The sequence below is a fragment of the Somniosus microcephalus genome, chromosome 19, assembly GCF_052327205.1.
Source record: "Somniosus microcephalus isolate GS21.2 chromosome 19, FLI_Smic_1.0, whole genome shotgun sequence".
In the NCBI taxonomy this organism is placed as follows: domain Eukaryota; kingdom Metazoa; phylum Chordata; class Chondrichthyes; order Squaliformes; family Somniosidae; genus Somniosus; species Somniosus microcephalus.
In genome coordinates, this window is record NC_141005.1 from 19639490 (window position 1) to 19659879 (window position 20390).

Below are 20390 nucleotides of genomic sequence, written 5' to 3' on the forward strand. Positions count from 1 at the left end.
ACAACAGTACATCCTACCTGACCAGTGCGACGTATTCATATTTCCCACATCAGCCATACCGTGGTCTCTGAGTGAAATTTCCGAATTGGAGGCAGTCTCATGCTGTGGATCCATATGCACTGGAAGCTGTCCAAACTCCGAGCCGACAGACTCGTGCTGGGGTACAACGCAAACACTGTTCTCCCTCAGTATCCGAATGTGCCCACTTTAAAGCAGGGATCACCAGATAATGATCGTTAACGAGAACCCTGATGCTTGTTTTACCCTCTGCTCCCTGTCCCTGGAGAATTGCGGTCAGATGGTAGCGCTCCTATTGCTAGCCTGGGTGTGATTAGTTAGCTTAGAGCAGACCGGATATCAAACCTGGCTCCTTCCTGTCTTTCCGCTCAGAAATCAGCCCAGGGCAGTGAAGTTTCCAATGGACTCAGTTTGAGCATTTCTTCTGCAAGACGTCGCCAATGTCTCCTTACCTAATGTAGTTGGACGGAAGATGCACGTAATCCAGAGATTACACAACACGCCCTGATAGTTGCTTATTGTTGGTCTTTTGCCACGACCTTTATTATTACAGTCTGACTTCTAGCAGTCTTTCTGAGGTTGTTTTTGTCTCTTTTATTTTCAAAGGCTGCTGTAAAGCTGCCTGATGTGTTTGCAGGAGGCAAACAAATGTATCACTGTTGATTCATCTCGCGTCTGTTTATTGTTTAAGGGCCTTTGCCGCCACCACCAAGTCCTTGGAAGTCCCAGCACCCCTTCCACGGCCGACTGACCAGTAACATGGTGTGTAAACGGTGTGAGCAACAGGTGGGTTTGTGTGAAGAAAGGGGTGACGGCCGATGTTCCCGTTAAGCTGCGCGGCCGCGCGGGCTTTCACATTGTAGATGCCGCACGAGCGCAAAAAAGCTGAATGGGCCGCGCAGTGGGGGGAGGCGGGCCGCACAGTGGGGGGGGGAGGCGGGCCGCGCAGTGGGGGGGGAGGCGGGCCGCGCAGTGGGGGGGGGAGGCGGGCCGCGCAGTGGGGGGGGAGGCGGGCCGCGCAGTGGGGGGGGAGGCGGGCCGCGCAGTGGGGGGGGAGGCGGGCCGCGCAGTGGGGGGGGAGGCGGGCCGCGCAGTGGGGGGGGAGGCGGGCCGCGCAGTGGGGGGGGAGGCGGGCCGTGTAGTGGGGGGAGGCGGGCTGCGCAGGAGACCGTGCAGCTTACGGGGGACACTGGTTACTACACTTCAAAAGTATTCCATTGGCTGTGAAGCCCTTTACGACTCCTTGAGGAAGTGAAAGGCGCTAAGTAAATGCAAGATCTTTCTTTAACGGATATTGTTCGCCTTTCCCAAAATGTTTTCGAATGAGGCTCCGCCGAAGCTAAAATGAAATTCACTGATTGGAAGTGTGATTTGAACAGATAGCTGATGGTGTGTTTTTTTTTTTTAGGGGGGATTGGATCCTAACCACGAGCCTAACTTTCTCTTGTCAGGCACCGATCAAGCTTCTGTGCCTTTCTAACATTGTGTTTTTTGAAGGGCCTCTTGTGTAACTATTGTAACCGGGGTAACTGCTCCGTTGGCTGTTTGCTTACAGTGGAACCTCGGTTATTTACCATAAAATGGAGGCTCCACATCCCCTCCCAGTAAATAACACAGGAGTTGTTGGGTAATCAAGAGTCGCCCTGTAGTTTCTCTGATGTGATGATTTTAAAAACCCACAGTAAATGCTGGAGATGCACAGCATGCCAGTCAGCACCTGTAAAGAGAAGAATAGTATGCCCGTCAGTCAGCACCAACGTCAGTGTTCTCGCTCAGGCCAACATCCCCAGCATCGAAGCTTTGACCACGCTCGACCACCTCCGATGGACGGGCCACATTGTCCGCATGCCCGATACGAGATTCCCAAAACAAGCGCTCTACTCGGAGCTCTGACACGGCAAGAAAGCCCCAGGTGGGCAGAGGAAATGCTTCAAGGACACCCTCAAAGCCTCCTTGGAAAAAGTGCAACATCCCCACCGACACCTGGGAATCCCTGGCCCAAGACCGCACAAAGTGGAGGAGAAGCATCCGGGGAAGGCGCCGAACACCTCGAGTCTCTTCGCCGGGAGCAAGCGCAAGCAGCGGAAGGAGCGCACGTCAACCCAAGCACCCCACCCACCCACCCCTTCAACCACCGTCTGCCCCACCTGTGACAGAGACTGTAGGTCCCGCATTGGACTCATCAGTCACCTGAGAACTCATTTTTAATGTGGAAGCATGTCATCCTCGGTTCCGAGGGACTGCCTAAGAAGAAGAAGAATAGTACGCCCGTCCATCTTTCAATCTCCAGTTGTGACTAAGGTTTGTACACCTGAAGCACCGTAACATAGCTTTTATTTTATCGGAGGCTGACTGACCTGCTGTGTGTTTCCAGCATTTACTGTTTTTTCTTACATTTGTGGGGTTTCTTTTTACACACACAGTTTTTAAGCTTCTGATTGGTCCACTTCTTCAGTTACCTAATCAAGCTCCCAGCATGAACTATGTTTCCTTTCCTTATTTTAAAAATTAAACATTCAAAAAATAAATGCCAATATCCGAACTTGGGCTCGTCTCATAAGAACATAAGAAATAGGAGCCAGGAGTCGGCCATTCGACCCCTCGAGCCTGCTCTGACATTCAATAAGATCATGGCTGATCTACCTCAATTCCACCTTCCCACACTATCCCCATATCCCTTGATTCCCTTAATATCCAAAAATCTATCGATCTCTGTCTTGAATATACTCAACAACTGAGGCTGCACAGCCCCCTTGGGTAGAGAATTCCAAAGATTCACCACCCTCAGTGAAGAAATTTCTCCTCATTTCCGTCCTAAATGGCCGACCCTTTATTCTGAGACTATGACCCCTGGTTCTAGACTCCCCAGCCAGGGGGAAACATCCTCCCTGCATATAACCTGTCAAGCTTTGTAAGAATTTTATATGTTTCAATGAGATCACCTCTCATTCTTCTAAATTCTAGGGAATGTAGGCCTAGTCTACTCAATCTCTCCTCATAGGACAATCCCCCCATCCCAGGAATCAGCCTGGTGAACCTTCGTTGTACTCCCTCTAAGGCAAGTATATCCTTCCTTAGGTAAGGAGACCAAAACTGTACACAGACCGCCAGGTGTGGTCTCACCAAGGACTGATATAATTGCAGTCTCCGAGCTGTGTGTGCTGTAAATTCCACCGGGCACTGGACATGCTGATAACTCCTTACCCTGTTGGCTGAAGAGACCAGAGCTGGGGAACAATCCATTCCAAACCCTCCATTCCTTCTTAGCTGGCTTTCGCAAAGGTATGGCCTGACTGACTCCCATTAAAAATGACGGGTGGAAATAGGGGGATTGTGGATGATTGAGGTTTGCTCCATATCAATGAGCTCGCCACCGAAAGTTTCCCTAGTAGCATACAATTACACACAAATTACAGCACAGAAACAGGCCATTTGGCCCAACTGGTCCGTGCCGGTGTTTATGCTCCACACAAGCCTCCTCCCACCCCCTCTTCATCTCACCCTATCAGCATATCCTTCTATCCTTTCTCCCTCATGCACTTATCTAGCTTCCCCTTAAATGCATCTGTGCTGTTCGCCCCGACTACTGCCTGTGGTAGCAAGTTTTACATTCTAACCACTCTCTGGGTAAATAAGCTTCTCCTTAATTCCCTATTGGATTTATTAATGACATTTTTACAGTCCCTACAGGGGGGTGAGGCCCCTAGTTTTGGACTCCCCCACAAGAGGAAACATCTTCTCTACGCCCACCCTATCAAACCCCGTCATATCTTGTATGAGCTTTGTAAAAGCACAGGTCGTACAAAAGGTCCTGTTTGATGCGGGAAGGCAAGGATACCCGCTGTCTTATTTGTTGCGAGCTACAGTCCTGAGCAGTGACTCGCTCCAGACCTACCGTAATCCCAAGCTCACGTGCTGATTTTTGCTTCGTTTTTATTTTGCGCAAATGTTTTTGTTTCTCTAGTCCTGGCTCCACAGACAGTGAGCTGTGAATTCAGGCCCACAGACAAATGGAGCAGAGCAGGTCTGCTAATACTGCAAGTAAAGGTGGGTTGGGGGGAGGTGGGCTGCTCGTGCCCTCCCTCCCCTCACTGGCCAGGGCCTACTATGCGTACCACTGGTATAGGCAAACCACTGAGGGAACTTTACCATGCTATCACTGGCTTTACATTTTCTCGTCAGAGTCCTGTGAGGTACGACACATTTGACAGCCTCTCCCTCAGCATTCCAACAGTCACGTGGGTATGTACGGCCTGCATTTTAAAGGGTTATTTAGTATGTATTTTGGGCTGGTTAAAATACAAATTGATTATGCTTGTGTGTGGTTTTAAAGTGGTTACAGTACCATAACCCACTCCAGAGACTTGAGCACAAAAATCTAGGCTGACACTCCCAGTGCGGTATTGAGGGAGCGCTGCACTGTCGGAGGTGCCGCCTTTCGGATGAGGTGTTAAACCGAGGCCCCGTCTGCTCTCTCAGGTGGAGGTAAAAAATCCCATGGAATTCGAAGAAGCGCAGCGGAGTTCTGGCCAATATTGATCCCGTTTATTCGGCCCATTGAGCCCGTGCCAGCTCTCTGCAAGAGCACTTCAGCTAGTCCCACTCTCCCGCCCTGCAAATTTTTTTCCTTCAGGTACTTATCCAATTTCCTTTTGAAAGCCACGATTGAATCTGTCTCCATCATCCTTTCAGGCTGTGCATTCCAGATCATAACCACTCGCTGCGTTAAAAAGTTTTTCCTCATGTCGCCTTTGGTCCTTCTGCCAATCACCTTAAATCTGTGTCCTCTGGCTCTCGACCCTTCTGCCAATGGGAACAGTTTCTCTCTATCTACTCTGTCTAGACCCCTCATGATTTTGAACACCTCTATCAAATCTCCGCTCAACCTTTTCTGCTCCAAGGAGAACAACCCCAGCTTCTCCAGTCTATCCACGTAACTGAAGTCCTTCCTAAAGTGCGGTGCCCAGAATTGGACACAATACTCCAATTGAGTGTTTTATAAAGGTTCATCATAACTTCCTTGCTTTTGTACTCTATGCCTCTATTTATGAAGTCCAGTATCCCGTATGCTTTTTTAACCGCTTTTTCAACCTGCCCTGCCCCCTTCAACGATTTGTGCACATATACCCCCAGGTCTCTCTCTTCATGCGCCCCCCTTTAGGATTGTACCCTTTATATTGCCTCTCCTCGTTTCTATTGCCTCTCCTCATTCTTCCTACCAACATGTATCACTTCGCACTTTTCTGCATTAAATTTCATCTACCACGTGTCCGCCCATTTCACCAGCCTGTCTATGTCTTCTTGAAGTCTATCACTATCCTCACTTTTCACTATACCTCCAAGTTTTGTGTCACCTGCAAATTTTGAAATTGTATCCTGTACACACAAGTCCAAGTCATTAATATATATCAAGAAAAGCAGTGGTCCTAGTACTGACCCCTGGGGAACACCACTGTATACCTTCCTCCAGTCTGTAAAACAATCGTTCACCACTATTCTCTGTTTCCTGTCACTTAGCCAATTTTGTATCCATGCTGCCACTGTCCCTTTTGTTCCATGGGCTTCAACTTTGCTGGCAATCCTATTACAGGAAACTTTCGTTTAACCGGAGGTTACATGTCCGGAAAGCTCTATCTACCGGCAAAATTCAGGAGCCGTTTCCTATAAGTTTTTTTACTTCTCGTTGCTTTTTATTTCCAGTCAGGCTCTGCAAGGTTTACCTGAAGCTGTTGCTTAGCTACAGAGACGCTTTTAAGCTGCGGCCAACTGTTTTGAAGCTGTTGCTAAGCAACAGGGTTTGTTGCTAGATACGGAGCTCAAAAGCTCCGTATGTTTTAACATTAGCGCTGGTTTCTACAGCAGTTTTGATGGTACGGCACCAGCTCGGTCCCGTCAGTGCTGGATACCAGAAAGTTTCCTGTATGTGGCACTTTGTCAAACACCTTTTGGAAATCTATGTATACCACGTCAACCACATTGCCCTCATCAACCCTCTCTGTTACCTCATCAAAAAACTTGATCAAGTTAGTTAAACACAATTTGCCTTGAACAAATCCGTGCTGGCTTTCCTTAATTAATCCACACTTGTCCAAGTGACTGTTAACTTTGTCCCTGATTATTGTTTCTAAAAGCTTCCCCACTACCGAGGTCAAACTGACTGGCCTGTAGTTGCTGGGTTTATCCTTACCAACCCTTTTTTGAACAAGAGTGTAACATTTGCAATTCTCCAGTCCTCTGGCACCACCCCCGTATCTAAGGAGGATTGGAAGTTTATGGCCCGTACTTCCGCGATTTCCTCCTTAACTTTCTTCGGCATCCTAGGATGCATCCCATCCGGTCCTGGTGATTTATCAACTGTAAGTACAGCCAGCCTTTCTAGTACCTCCTCTTTATCAATTTTTATCTCATCCAGTATCTCCACTACCTCCTCTTTCACTGACTTTGGCGGCATCTTCTTCCCTGGTGAAGACAGATGCAAAGTACTCATTTAGTACCTCAGCCATGCCCTCTGCCTCGATTCGTAGGTCTCCTTTTTGGTCCCTAATCGGCCCCACCCCTCCTCTTACTACCCGTTTACTATTTATATGCCTATAGAAGACTTTTGAATTCCCTTTTATGTTAGCTGCTAATCTAGTCACATACTCACTCTTTGCCCCTCTTATCTTCCTTTTCACTTCCCCTCTGAACTTTCTATATTCAGCCTGATTCTCAGATGTATTCTCAACCTGACATCTGTCGTACGCGCTCTTTTTATGCATCATCTTACTCTCTATCTCTTTCGTCATCAAGGGAGCTCTGTGGCTTTAGTTGCCCTACCTTTCCCCTTCATGGGAATGTACCTCGACTGTACCCAAACCACCACCTCTTTAAAGGCGGCCCATTTTTCGGTTACAGTTTTGCCTGCCAATCTTTGATTCCAATTTACCCGGGCCAGATCCGTTCTCAACCTACTGAAATTTGCCTTCCTCCAATTAAGTATTTTTACTCTAGGTTGCTCCCTGTCCTTTGCCATAGCTAATCTAAATCTTATGATACTATGATCACTGTTCCCTAAATGCTCCCCTGCTGACACTTGCTCCACTTGACTCACTTCATTCCCCAGAACCAGATCCAGAAATGCCTCCTTCCTCGTTGGGCCGGAAACATACTGATCAAGAAAGTTCTCCTGAACACACTTCAGAAATTCTTCCCCCTCTCTGCCCTTTACACTATTACTATCGCAGTCTATATTAGGATAATTGAAGTCCCCCATTATCACTACTCTATAGTTCTTGCACTTCTCTGGAATTTCCCTGTAAATTTGCTCCTCTCTATCTTTCCCACTAGTTGGTGACCTGTAGAATACACCTAGTAGTGTAATGGCAGCTATATTGCTTCTTAACTTTAACCAAATAGATTCTGCCCTTGACCCCTCCAGGAATCCTCTCTCTCCAGCACTGTGACATTCTCCTTAACTAATACCGCCACCCCACCTCCTATCTTTCTTGAACACCCTATATCCAGGAATATTTAAAACCCGATCCTGCCCTTTTTTGAGCCAGGTCTCCATTATTGCCACAACATCATATTCCCATGTGGTTATTTGTGCCTGCAGCTCACCAACCTTGTTTAACAGCAGAGATATTGTCATAATAGTTTAAATGGGGTTTAAGGTAGCAGGGAAGTAGAGATGGAGGGAGAGAAATGAACTAGTTACTTTTCTTTACAGCTTACTAAAGCTGGAAAGTAACTACTAATTGATGGCTAGGTCTTCTATCCCGATTATCATGGGTGATGTTGATAATGGAGAAAACGATTGTGGGTTTTACACATGAGCTGGTGTATCTGCTTTGTGCAACGCTAGTTTTCAAAGACCTATTATTTTATACCCTTCCAGGGCAGACCTGTGACGCTGGACCTCTGCCTGCAACACTTCATCTCCTCAGAGTCCATTAAAGATGTGGTGTGTGAGAACTGCAGCAAGGTGAGCAGCACTCCCATCATTTATTCCAATTAACAGCAGTGACGCTTTTTGCCCGGAACTAGAAGAATGCTACACACAATGGACACATCATTCTTATTGGGCGGATAAAACCGGTGGACTTCTGGCCACCCAAGCTAGGAGGTGGCGCCAACTTGCAATGATGTTTGTGAGCGAAAGAAGGTCAGAATGTTTTTTATGGATAAAAATAGAAATAAGGAGCTTTCCCCTGATGGCTAAGTTGGTAGATGCTGTACCACACAGACTAGGAAGGTCTGAGGTGCAATCCCTGGTCTATGTTGAGTTAGCTAATCGCGAGTCAAGACAGCAGTAATTGCACTAAAGTTGGCTCTAGTGGCTAAGTGGGAGGGGGAAAAAATTATCCGGGGTGCCCACTCCTGCTATGTGGCCTGGTGATCCACACCGGGAAAGGCTTGTTTGTGGAAGACAGGTGAGGACATGGGCTGTGATGCTGCTAGTGATTGAACAGCTAGCTGATCCTCACTGTCTAGGCGGTGACATATGAAGAATAACTATCGTGTGCTGTACTGGATCCCCCAGCATGAATCCGAGCCTTCAGGGGAGATGGGGTGGGGAACGTAAAGAATAGTAGCTCGGAACGAGTTCATTGTGGACCTAGAATAATGAGTCAAGAGAACTGTGGACGGAGAAATGGGAGGGTGAGAAGCAGGTCCACGATAGTTGACCTCAGCGTGCGATGTGAAATACAGGAGGGGGTTGACCATCAGCTTGTGCTTAAATGTTTTTCTCCGCTCTGACGATGCTGCCCGTTCTTTCACATATCCAGGCAGGGGAAACGCTGAACGGACAGACTGTGGGAAACCAGAGGACAACCTTCATCAAACAGCTGAAAATTGGAAAGGTGGGGCTTGCACCGATGGCAGGAACTGCTTCCTGAGGTTTGATGCTTGTGCTACTGAAAGGGTTTAAAGAGTTATTTCGAAGGAGTATTTAAAAATAAAAATCTGAATCCTTTCGGAAAAGAGGAGACTTTGCGACGCTCGAAATGCTCAGCCGGTCAGGCAGCATCTGTGGAGAGAGGGCGGTAGGGTTAGCATTTCAGGTCTGTGACTCTTCGTCAGAACGGTTCTGATGAAGGGTTATCGGACCTGAAACATTAACCCTGCCTTCCCTTTCAACAGCTGCTGCCTGACCCGCTGACTGTTTCCAGCATTTTCTGTTTCCACTTGGGACAGCAGAAACCTCGGGCTAGATAGTGGAACCTCATCCGCACCCGGCATCAGAAATGTGGCAAACATGGCAGTTCCATTTGGGAGATGAGTTCCCACCCCTTCTCTGCAACAACCCCCCCCTCACCCCAATCACTTTTGTCTCCTGAAGTACTGACTCTTGCTCAGGTATGATTCACAGGCACCTGCCGTCCTCCAGCACCTCTCGAGGAGCCGTTCTTTATGTGAGTGTCGGCAGGTTATTGCAACATTGGGGAGGGGGACTCGCAGCTGAACCACATCCCTTTCTCATCCGATGCTCACACATTCATTGGGAGTCACTGGATGCTCGGGAGCTGAAAACATGACAGATTTACGAGGATGTTGCCAGGACTGGAGAATTTTAGCTGCGAGGAAAGATTGGATAGGCTGGGGTTGTTTTCTTTGGAACAGAGGAGGCTGAGGGGAGACCTAATTGAGGTGTATAAAATTATGAGGGGCCTAGATAGAATGGATAGGAAGGACCTATTTCCCCTAGCAGAGAGGTCAATAACCAGGGGGCATAGATTTAAAGTAATTGGTAGAAGGATGAGCGGGGAGTTGAGGAGACATTACAAAGGATTACATAGGATATACAGCACAGAAACAGGCCATTCGGCCCAACCAGTCGATGCCGGCGTTTATGCTCCACTCGAGCCTCCTCCCGTCTTTCCTCATCTAGCTCTATCAGCGTAACCCTCTATTCCCATCTCCCTCATGTGCTTATCTAGCCTCCCCTTAAATGCATCTATACTTTTCACTTCAACCACTTCCTGTGGTAGCGAGTTCCACATTCTCACCACTCTTTGGGTAAAGAAGTTTCTTCTGAATTCCCTATTGGATTTCTTGGTGACTATCTTATATTGATGGCCTCTAGTTATGCTCTTCCTCACAAGTGGAAATATTCTCTCTGTATCCACTCTATCAAAACCTTTCATGATTTTAAAGACCTCTATTAGGTCACCCCTCAGCCTTCTTTCAAGCGAAAAGAGACCCAGCCTGTTCATCCTTTCCTGATAGGTATACCCTCGCATTTCTGGTATCCTCCTTGTAAATCTTCTCTGCACCCTCTCCAGTGCCTCAATATCCTTTTTATAATATGGCGACCAGAACTGTACGCAGTACTCCAAGTGTGGTCTAACCAAGGTTCGATACAGGTTTAGCATAACTTCCCTACTTTTCAATTCTATCCCTCTAGAAATAGACCCTAGTGCCTGGTTTGCTTTTTTTATGGTGTGGAGATGCCGGAGTTGGACTGGGGTGGACAAATGTAAGAAGTCACACAACACCAGGTTATAGTCCAACAGCTTTATTTGAAATCACAAGCTTTCGGAGCGCTGCTCCTCCTTCACCTGACGAAGGAGCAGCGCTCTGAAAGCTTGTGATTTCAAATAAAGTTGTTGGACTATAACCTGGTGTTGTGTGACTTCTTACATTTGCTTTTTTTATGGTCTTGTTAACCTGTGTCGCAACTTTTAATGATTTGTGTATTTGTACTCCGAGATCCCTTTGCTCCTCTACCCCACCTAGTCTCGCACCCTCCAAGTGATAAGTGACCTCCCTATTCTTCCTACCAAAATGTAATACCTCACATTTATCTGTGTTGAATTTCATTTGCCAATTATATGCCCATTCCGCAAGTTTATTAATGTCTTCCTGTAATTTGTTGCAGTCCTCCCCAGTATTAACTATCCCCTCCCCCCATTGCTGTGAATAGGTGACAGCTGCAAAAGTGGTATGAAAGCTACCATTTCAGAGCTGGTCACTTTTCAATGTCAGAAGCTTGAACCTACAGGACTTGGAAGACACTTTTGAACTGTATGCAGTTTGGAAGTGTTTGGAGTAAACTCTCTATCCACTGTCACCTCCTTGGAGCAAGCTCTCTCACCATTGACAGATTGTTTCTGTCATCTCAACTTCAGCTACCATCTATTCCAGCAACATCGGTGCCCTGAAAAAAATCTCACCTTGGTCCTCTGAATCCCTCCACGATCAGCCCCAACACCAACATCACCAGGCACACCAACACCACCAACAAGAACACCAACCTTCTCCGCAATCACCTGATGCTGCACAGGACACAGGGCATCAGCACCCGACAGTATTGCTGCCTGGGAGACCAGGGATGGCATCACCATGGCCAGATTTACTTCACTTGATGCTGTAAACCCTGGCTGCCACATGATGCGCCAGGTTAACACCACCCCACACCAACACCATAAAACATTCCTACAAAGCCCAAGCCATTCCTTTCACACTCGTGACCATTGCGGGGATACCGTTATGTCTCACCATTCACTGCAACTCACTAAGCCACTTCCAAAGGTGAGCACAGATCTGTACAATAAGGCAAAGTGTTGAAAATAAAGATTTCAATGTTTGCCAACACATTAACAGAAAATTTCCATGAACATTGCATAAAACACCCAAGTGCCTACCCTTGTGTGTTAGTTGGTATGATTGCACTAGGATGAGGGTGAGTGGGAGGGGTGACTAGTGAGATGGGGATGTGATAATGTAGATAGAGAGGGATGGGTGGAGGTGCAAGGTAAATTGGTGTAAGGATGTGCAGGAGTAGGGTAGGGAAGGCAGAGTGATGGGGATGTGATGAGTGGCACAGCAGGATGAGGTTGAGTGTGGCTTTGCAGTAACGTTTCGTGATCTACTGAGATCATTAAAAGGTTTGCGCCACTGCAGCCAGGTCCTCCTGATAACATCCCTGCTTTTGCCCTCCTGTGCAATGTGCAACCAGGCTGCGTTGGTCTCCTGGGGAGGTCTATTCCACCATTGGAAGGGAAGAGAACCTCCCTGTGTGTTGTGACTCACTCCATAGGCATATGGAGGGAGTCATGCAAGAGCCTGGGTGCAGCTGTGCACCTTTGTACAGTGCTTGTCAGTGTTTGCAGCACCTCAATGAATGAATGTGGCCATGGTCCCTTTAAGGAAACCGCCTGATGACGCGTCATCAAATGACGTCATCAGACCCCCTTCCTTTTAATTGGCCAGGAACCCCGCAGGGCGGGCTTAACAAGCCAAATTAACGGAAAATCCTTTTTACAGAGCGGCTGCAGCCGGGAGCGGGACCGGAACTCGCCAACCACCTCTCCTGCCGCGATCCCGCCTTCGCTGGCGAAATCGCAGCCTGTGTTTTTTATTCCAAAGTCTAACTCGTTAATATAAATTGTGAACAACAGTGGTCCCAGCACTGATCCTTGTGGAACACCACTACCCACCTTCTGCCACTGTGAATAACTACATTTAACCCCCTACTCTCTGTTTTCTGTCTTGAAGCCAGCTAGCTATCCATTCTGCTACTTGTCCCCTGACTCTGCATTCTCTGACCTTATTCATTATTCTATTATGTGGTACCTTATCGAAGGCCTTTTGAAAATCTAGATAAATTACATCTACTGCATGGCCCTATTCCCATCCTTTTTTTTATTGATGTGCCTGTAAAATATTTCACCAATTTGTTTTATGTTCCTTGATAATTTAATTTCATAGTTCCTCTCTGTCTTCCTAATTGTTTTTTTTGAGTTCTCTCCTAATCTTTTCATACTTTCCCTTATCATGCTCTCCCCTGCTGTCTATGTACTTAATGCATGTCCCTTTCCTTACCCTCAATTTTTCCCTTATGGCTTTATTCATCCATGGTGTCTCATTAGTGTTTAGCTTGTTCTTGTTTTTTAGCAGAATATATTTTTCTTAGATTCTGTTGAAAACCGTTTTAAATGTTTCCCATTGCTGTTCTGCGTCATTGTTTGCCAATATTGTTGTCCATTTTATTTTCCCAAGTTCTATTCTCAGCCCCTCAAAATCATCTTTTCTCCAATCTATTACCCTGGTCTTCGTCATACTTATGTCTTTCTCAATCATTATTTTAAAGCGTATTATATTATGGTCACTATTGCCTAGATGTTCCCCTACTTTTACTTCTCTTATCTGCTCTGGTTCATTCCCCATTACTAGATCCAATAGCATATCCTCCCTTGTTGGGCTTTATACATATTGGGTTAGAAAGAAGTCCTGTACATGTTGTAGGAACTCCATTCCCTTATCCCCTTTACCTACCTCTTCTGTCATATTAATATTGGGGTAGTTGAAATCCCCATGATTATTATTCTATGTTTTTTACTCATTTCCCTAATTTGTTTGCATATTTCTTCCTCCATCTCCCTTCCATTAATAGGTGGCCTGTACACTACCCCTATTAGTGTGATTGATCCTTTATTATCTTTTATCTCTATCTACATGGATTCTATTTTTGTCTTGCTGATAGCTGCGTCACTTTTTTCTACTGCCATTATGTTATCCCTAATAAGTACAGCTACTCCACCTCCCCTTTTTCCCCCTCTATCTTTCCTAAATATGTTATACCCTGCAATGTTTAACTCCCAGTCCTGATTTTTCTGTAGCCATGTCTCAATAATCCTTACTATGTCTGGTTCCTCGCAACACGATTGCCTCCAGCTCCCCTGTTTTATTACGGGCACTGTGTGCATTGCTGTACAGACAGTTTAACTCATTTTTAATAGCGGTTCCTTTCACTTTATTTTTAACCATTTTTCTACATTCCTGTTCTATAACTCCATTTATTCCCTGGCCATCAATGTCCTCCCTTACTTTACTCTTTCCTATGCTCTCCTTTCCTGTTTTGTTTATATTTAGGCTGGTTTCATTTCTTGTCGATCCCTCCCCCCCATCTTAGTTTAAAGCCTTTGCCACCTCCCTATTTACCCTTTCTGCCAGGACACGGTCCCATCCTGGTTCAGGTGGAGCCCGTCCCATCGGTACATCTCCTTCCTGTCCCAGTACTGGTGCCAGTGTCCCAGGAAAAGGAACCCCTCTTTCCCACTCCAGCCCTTTAGCCACATGTTAATTCTCCTGATCTGACTGCTTCTATGCCAGTTTGCACGTGGCTCGGGCAATAATCCGGAGGTCATTACCCTCGAGGCCCTGCTTTTTAATTTAGTTCCTAACTCCTGATACTCCTTCAGCAGGACCTCCTCCCTGTTCCTACCTATGTCGTTTGTTCCAACATGGACCCCAACAACTGGATTTACCCCCACTCTTTCCAAATTCCTCTCCAGCTGCCTCGAGATATCCCTTACCCTGGCACTGGGTAGGCAATCTACCTTTCGGGATTCTCGTTCTTGGCTGCACAGGACGCTATCTATCCCCCTAATTATAGAATCCCCTATCGCTACCACATTTCTATTCTACTCTTCTCCCCCCCCCCCCCCCAGTCCCCTTGGACAGCCTTCTGAGCTTGGTCTGCATTGTGGCTGTCCTCCCTGCAGTCTTTCTCCTTGCCCTCACAAGTAGTGAGTACATCGTACCTGTTGGACAGGACCAGTGTCTGCAGGACTTCCTTCTCAACCTCCTAAGTACTCGCTACCCGTCTCCCTAGCAGTCACCCCCTCCCCTTCCATAACCTGTGGGGTGTGACTGTATTCTGGATAAAACTGTCCAGAAATTCCTCCCCTCCCTTATGTTTCGGAGTGTCTCTAACTCGCTCTCCAGCTCAGTGACTCTGAGCCGGAGTGACTGAAGACAGAGACATTTCCTGCAGGTGTGGGAATCCGGGACGGTCCACGAACTCCCACATACTACAGTCCCAACACACAGCCTGCCCTACCATCTCTAGAATGTTTTATCTATATGCTTATTTAAATTAGTTAAAGTTTTTCATCAAGTGATTATTTAGAGCTTTATTAATTCATTAGTTTATCTAGTTAAGTTATTAATTTAATAAAGCATTAATTATCGTTCCCCAGCTCTTAGTTTAAAACACTGTGCTAGCTCAGAGATTTAAAAAAAACAGCTCTAATACTCACCAACCAATCGCCTACCTGCTGTCCTGAGACATCACGCCTTGATTATTTTTTGCGTGCTCTCTCCGCTCTGTTCGGTCCGCTCTGCCTCCGCTGCTCACAGTGAGTTTGGGCCCCTCTCTGACCGTGCTCTTTATTCACTCACAGGGTGATGGGGGTCTGGAACTCTCAGTCTGAAAGGGTGGTAGAGGCAGAAACTCTCATCATATTTGAAAAGTACTTGAATATGCACTTGAAGTGTAGTAACCCACAGGGCTACGGACCAAGAGCTGGAAAGTGGGATTAGGCTGGATAGCTCTTTTTCGGCCGGCGCAGACACGATGGGCCGAATGGCCTCCTTCTGTGCCGTAAATGTCTAGGATTTCTCCCCCCTCCCCAAGCCCCCATAACACGTTCCTATTGCCACTCTAGTTGTGATCAGCCACCACAGCACAGACTGGGGATGAAACCTGGGGCTTTCCTGGTCAGCATGCTGGCAAGTTTTGCTCAGTTTTTTTTTTTAAATGCTTATAGTTTTTCAACACGAGGTTGGGTATAAATTAGACACAAAAGATATGTTTTCAGACAAATGCCATTCTTTTCTTGGGGTCTTCCTTAAATGGGAATATACAGGCTGAGCCAGAGGGATCTCGGCTCCGATCCGCTGTCTGCCGAGTTACCTGATCTCATCCAGGGCGATCAGAAGGAGAATAAATTGACCTCCGTGCGCTAGAGTTAGAGAAAGGGCAATTGTGGCCATGTCTCCCATTGATTGTTGTGCAGTGACCCATTGCTGGAATGTGTACGAGTGTGTGGGTGTTGGGCCCTGTGTATCATGCTCTGCGAACACTTGCAGTCTAGGCTGTGCCCTCCTCCAATTCTGACCTCTTGCGCATCCCCAATTTTAATCGCTCCACCATTGGTGGCCGTGCCTTCAGCTGCCAAGGCCCTAAGCTCTGGAATTCCCTCCCTAAACCTCTCCGCTTCTTCTCTCCTCCTTTAAAACCCTCCTTAAAACCTACCTCTTTGACCAAGCTTTTGGCCATCTGTCCCAATATCTCCTTATATGGCTCGGTGTCAAATTTTGTTTGATAATCGCTCCTGTGAAGTTCGTTGGGATGTTTTAGAACGCAATGGGATTGGAGTATAAGAGTAAAGACATCTAACTACAATCATAAAGGGCCTTGGTGAGACCACACCTGGAGTATTGTGTACAGTTTTGGTCTCTTTTTACCTAAGGAAGGATGTACTTGCCTTAGAAGGGAGTGCAACAGAGATTCACTAGACTGTTTCCTGGGATGAGGGAATTGTCCTATGAAGAGAGATTGAGTAGAATAGGCCTACATTCCCTAGAGTTTAGAAGAATGAGAGGTGATCTAATTGAAACATACAAAATTCTTATGAGGCTTGGCAGGGTAGATGCTGGGAGGATGTATCCCCTGGCTGGGGAGTCTAGAACCAGGGGTCACAGTCTCAGAATAAGGGGTCGGCCATTTAGGACTGAGATGAGGAGAACTTTCTTCACTCAAAGGGTTGTGAATCTTTGTAATTTTCTGCCCCAGAGGGCTGTGGAGGCTCAGTCATTGAGGATATTCAAGACAGAGATTGATAGATTTTTGGATATGGGGATAGTGCAGGAAGGTGGAGTTGTAGAAGGTCAGCCATGATCTTATTGAATGGCAGAGCAGGTTCGAAAGGCCTACTCCTGCTCCTATTTCTTATGTTCTTAAAGGCGCTATATAAATAAGTTGTTGTTGTCGGCTTACACGTTATCAGTCACTATGAGAGGGAAACTGATGCTTGAGAAACTGTACCCCAGCTAGGAGTCGGTGCCATTAGCTGAGAAAACAGGCAAAACGAACCTGACCAGGGACTAAGAAAATTCGTTCAGAGTGTGTGCTGTAATTTCCAATCCCTGTGTCCTGATGTTTTCTCGTTTGATTTTTTTTAAAGCTCCCTCAGTGCCTGTGTATCCACCTGCAAAGGCTCTCGTGGTCCAACCAAGGAACCCCTCTGAAACGCAACGAGCACGTGCAGTTCAGCGAGCTCCTCTCGCTCGATACCTACAAGTACCGCAGCCCGTCTCAGAGGCTAGGCCACCGCAGACTGAGCAGACCCGCCAGCACAGGGAGCTTACCGCGCATGCTAGAGGCCACCATGCTGAACAAGCCAGGTACTGGTCATCTTAACGGGAAACTGGCCAGGCAGCATCTGAAATCAATGCCGTGATGCTTATTTCCACTTTAAGCTCTTTTTTTCAATCAAAGTTTTTCATAAATAGAACTTATTCTTTTGGCGTATTCCTGATTCTGTTACTGTGTCCACTTCAGAGTTGTAAGTGATGCACTTTGTCCCTCCAATTCTCTCCCTTCCTCTCCCCCAACACACTGACGTGCTGGGTCGTCATTGCACAGAGCAGGCCGCCTCCCAGTACCCCAGCCAAGTGGCCATTCTTCAAGGCGGGCTGTTCAACCATGGAGGGCACTACGTCTAAGCCCAATTCTGCCTTCTCCCAACATCCATATACGTACACATTCCAGCAGATAGGAGCTAGGACCGGGATCTCCAGCCCTACCCCATGGATATTGAAGCTCCCCCACCATCACCACCTTGTTGGCTTGTGATCAGCTAGCCCTTAGCTCTGGTGTGTAGTGAGGCTAACTGTTGATTTCCCTCTACCACCACCACCCCACCCCGCCCACACACACACACACAACCTCCACCTCCATCTCCTCTTCCACCATCTCCATCTCCTCCTCTTCCTCCTCTACCATCTCCTCCACCACCACCTCCTTCACCATCTCCTCCTCCTCTTCCTCCTCCACTTCCTCTTCCTCCTCCACTTCCTCTTCCTCCTCCTCTTCCTCTTCCTCCTCCTCCTCCTCTTCCTCCTCCACCACCTCCTCCTCCACCTATTTCAGACTCTCGGTTTGCTTTTAACCTCTCTACAGTGACTGCGTGCTACTTTGCTTAGAACTATCATGAGTCAGTCCCTTGCAAGTGCTGCCCTCCACAGTATTAATCATGTCATTGCCTCCCAGCAGATGTCAGTGAATTACTTCAAAAATGGTACTTTAAATCTCCCCCCCCCCCCTCCTGTTTGTCTCCTTTCAGGATCCACTCAGGCCAGCCTGAGTAAAATGCAAGTTGCGAATGGTGCATGTTCATCATCCCTGCTATCAGCTTCTTTTGCAACCTCGCCGTCTCCTGTGACTCGAAGTTACACGTGAGTCTTTTTAAGTTAATTTTTTTCCCCCAAAACCTAATTTTTTTTTTTTTTATCTGGAACTAAGGGTACATCAAAATGCACTTCAGAGTCAAAAGATCCATTCGGAGCTTTGCTAGGATAAGTCTGGTATTGCACAGGGGCAATACTGGGTTTCTGCCACGAGAGGTCCCCGGGAACCTATTTAAATAGGAATGCTCCCTCTAATGGCAGAAATTAATTCTGCATCATTTCAATTTACACCATTGGTCCAGTGGATTTTGCAATTATTTTTCTTTTACAGTCCCTAATCTGTACATACTTTAAAATCTGAGCACAATTCTCATAACTACTGAGAAATGCAGGACTGTGGGGAAAGAGCAGGGGAGTGGGACTAATGGGATAGCCCTTTCAAAGAGCCGGCACAGGCACAATGGGCCGAGTGGCACCTTCTGTGCTGTAAGATTCTGTGGCACTGTTCATCACTCTTTATTGTCAGTGTCAGCTGGCTCAGTGGGTAGCACTCTCGCCTCTGAGTCAGAAGGGCGTGGGTTCAAGTCCCACTCCAGGGACTTGAGCACAAAAATCTAGGAGTGCTGCACTGTCGGAGGTGCTGTCTTTTGGATTAGACATTAAACCGAGGTCCCGTCTGCTCTCTTAGGCAGACGTAAAAGATCCCATGGTCCTATTTTGAAGAAGAGCAGGGGAGTTCTCCCCCGGTGTCCTGGGCCAATATTTATCCCTCAACCAACATCACTAAAAAACAGATTATCTGGTCATTATCACATTGCTGTTTGTGGGAGCTTGCTGTGCGCAAATTGGCTGCCGCATTTCCTACATTACAACAGTGACTCCACTTCAGAAAGTACTTCATTGGCTGTAAAGCAGCTTTGGGACATCCGGTGGTCTTCAAAGGCGCTATATAAATGCAAGTCTTTTTCTTTTTTCTTTATTATCTGTTAGTGCACATGCTTCCTGTTCTGGGAATAAAATATCTCTCTAACTTGAAATGTTGCAACTTTTACAGTAATTTCTGTATGCTGTACAAAAGATCTCGCCTCTGCCAAGGTTCGGCTTTCAGTGAAGACGGGCAAGGGAGCAAACCGAGTACAGAGAGAGAGAGATTTTATTCTTGTGACGCTCCCCATTGTTGAATATCTTGCGGTCACTTCTGTCTAGGTTCACATATCAAGAATGGGCATTTGGGCAAGATATTGCATAAGAGATAGGAGCAGGAGTAGACCATACGGCCCCTCAAACCTGCTCTGCCATTCACTAAGATCATGGCTGATCTACGACCTCAACTCCTTTCCCGCCCAATCCCCATATCCCTTGATTCCCTTAGAGTCCAATATTGCAGTGGGGCGTGCACTGAGTAAATGTACCTCAGAGCAGGGGGAAGGGAGAATTCTGAAGGGGGAGGAAAGAGAAGACCTTTTTCTCAAATGTGAGCTCACCGCTCTGCTTCATCCCTGCAGCTCGTCGGTGTACTTGTTCCGATTGATGTCTGTGGTCGTCCATCACGGCGACATACACTCTGGACATTTCGTCACGTATCGCCGCTCGCCGTCCACCTCCAACAGCCCCGTGGTGGTCAGCGGCCAGTGGCTGTGGATCTCGGACGACACGGTGCGCAGAGCCAGCCTGCAGGAAGTCCTGGCCTCCAACGCCTATTTGCTCTTCTACGAGCGAGTTCGGCCCCTGGTGAGGCGCGCGAGCCGCGAGTTCGGGCCGGAGGAGTGAGCACGCGGGTGGAGCCAAAGCGTTTGGCTGGTGCTGTAAAAAGGGACAAATAATCTTCATGGTTTGAGAGGAAACCAATTGCTGACAGGAGCTGGAGCCCAATTATTGCCCACCCAGATATCTGACTCAATATTTGTGCAGCGAACCAAGAGGTCGGAAATAAAAACAGAAAAGGCTGGAAATACTCAGCAGGTCAGGCAGCATCTGTGGAGAGAGAGAAACAGAGGTAACGTTTCATGTTGATGACCTTCGACCTGAAACATTAACTCTGTTTCTCTCTCCACAGATGCTGCCTGACCTGCTGGGTTTTTCCAGCATTTTCTGTTTTCATTTCAGATTTCCAACATCCGCAGTATTTTGCTTTAGGATAAGAGGTCTATTGTATAAAAAATATATATATTAATTTACCATTTAATTCCATA

At 47.0% G+C, this 20390-nt stretch overlaps 1 protein-coding gene across 4 annotated transcripts in view; it reads left to right on the forward strand.

The window, feature by feature from the left end:
- usp30 (ubiquitin specific peptidase 30) overlaps positions 1-20141 on the forward strand; it is a 38277-nt gene extending 18136 nt beyond the window's left edge. For 3 of the 4 annotated variants that reach the window (XM_086012053.1, XM_086012050.1, XM_086012052.1), the window contains 7 exons: positions 710-804; positions 4201-4260; positions 7895-7981; positions 8787-8861; positions 16974-17193; positions 18135-18246; positions 19704-20141. In XM_086012053.1, coding sequence (XP_085868179.1) covers positions 710-804; positions 4201-4260; positions 7895-7981; positions 8787-8861; positions 16974-17193; positions 18135-18246; positions 19704-19968 — 914 coding nt within the window. In that variant the 3' untranslated portion in view covers positions 19969-20141. The remainder of the gene's footprint in view (positions 1-709; positions 805-4200; positions 4261-7894; positions 7982-8786; positions 8862-16973; positions 17194-18134; positions 18247-19703) is intronic. The other variant, XM_086012051.1, reaches the window with a different exon arrangement.
- Positions 20142-20390: the final 249 nt, after the last annotated feature.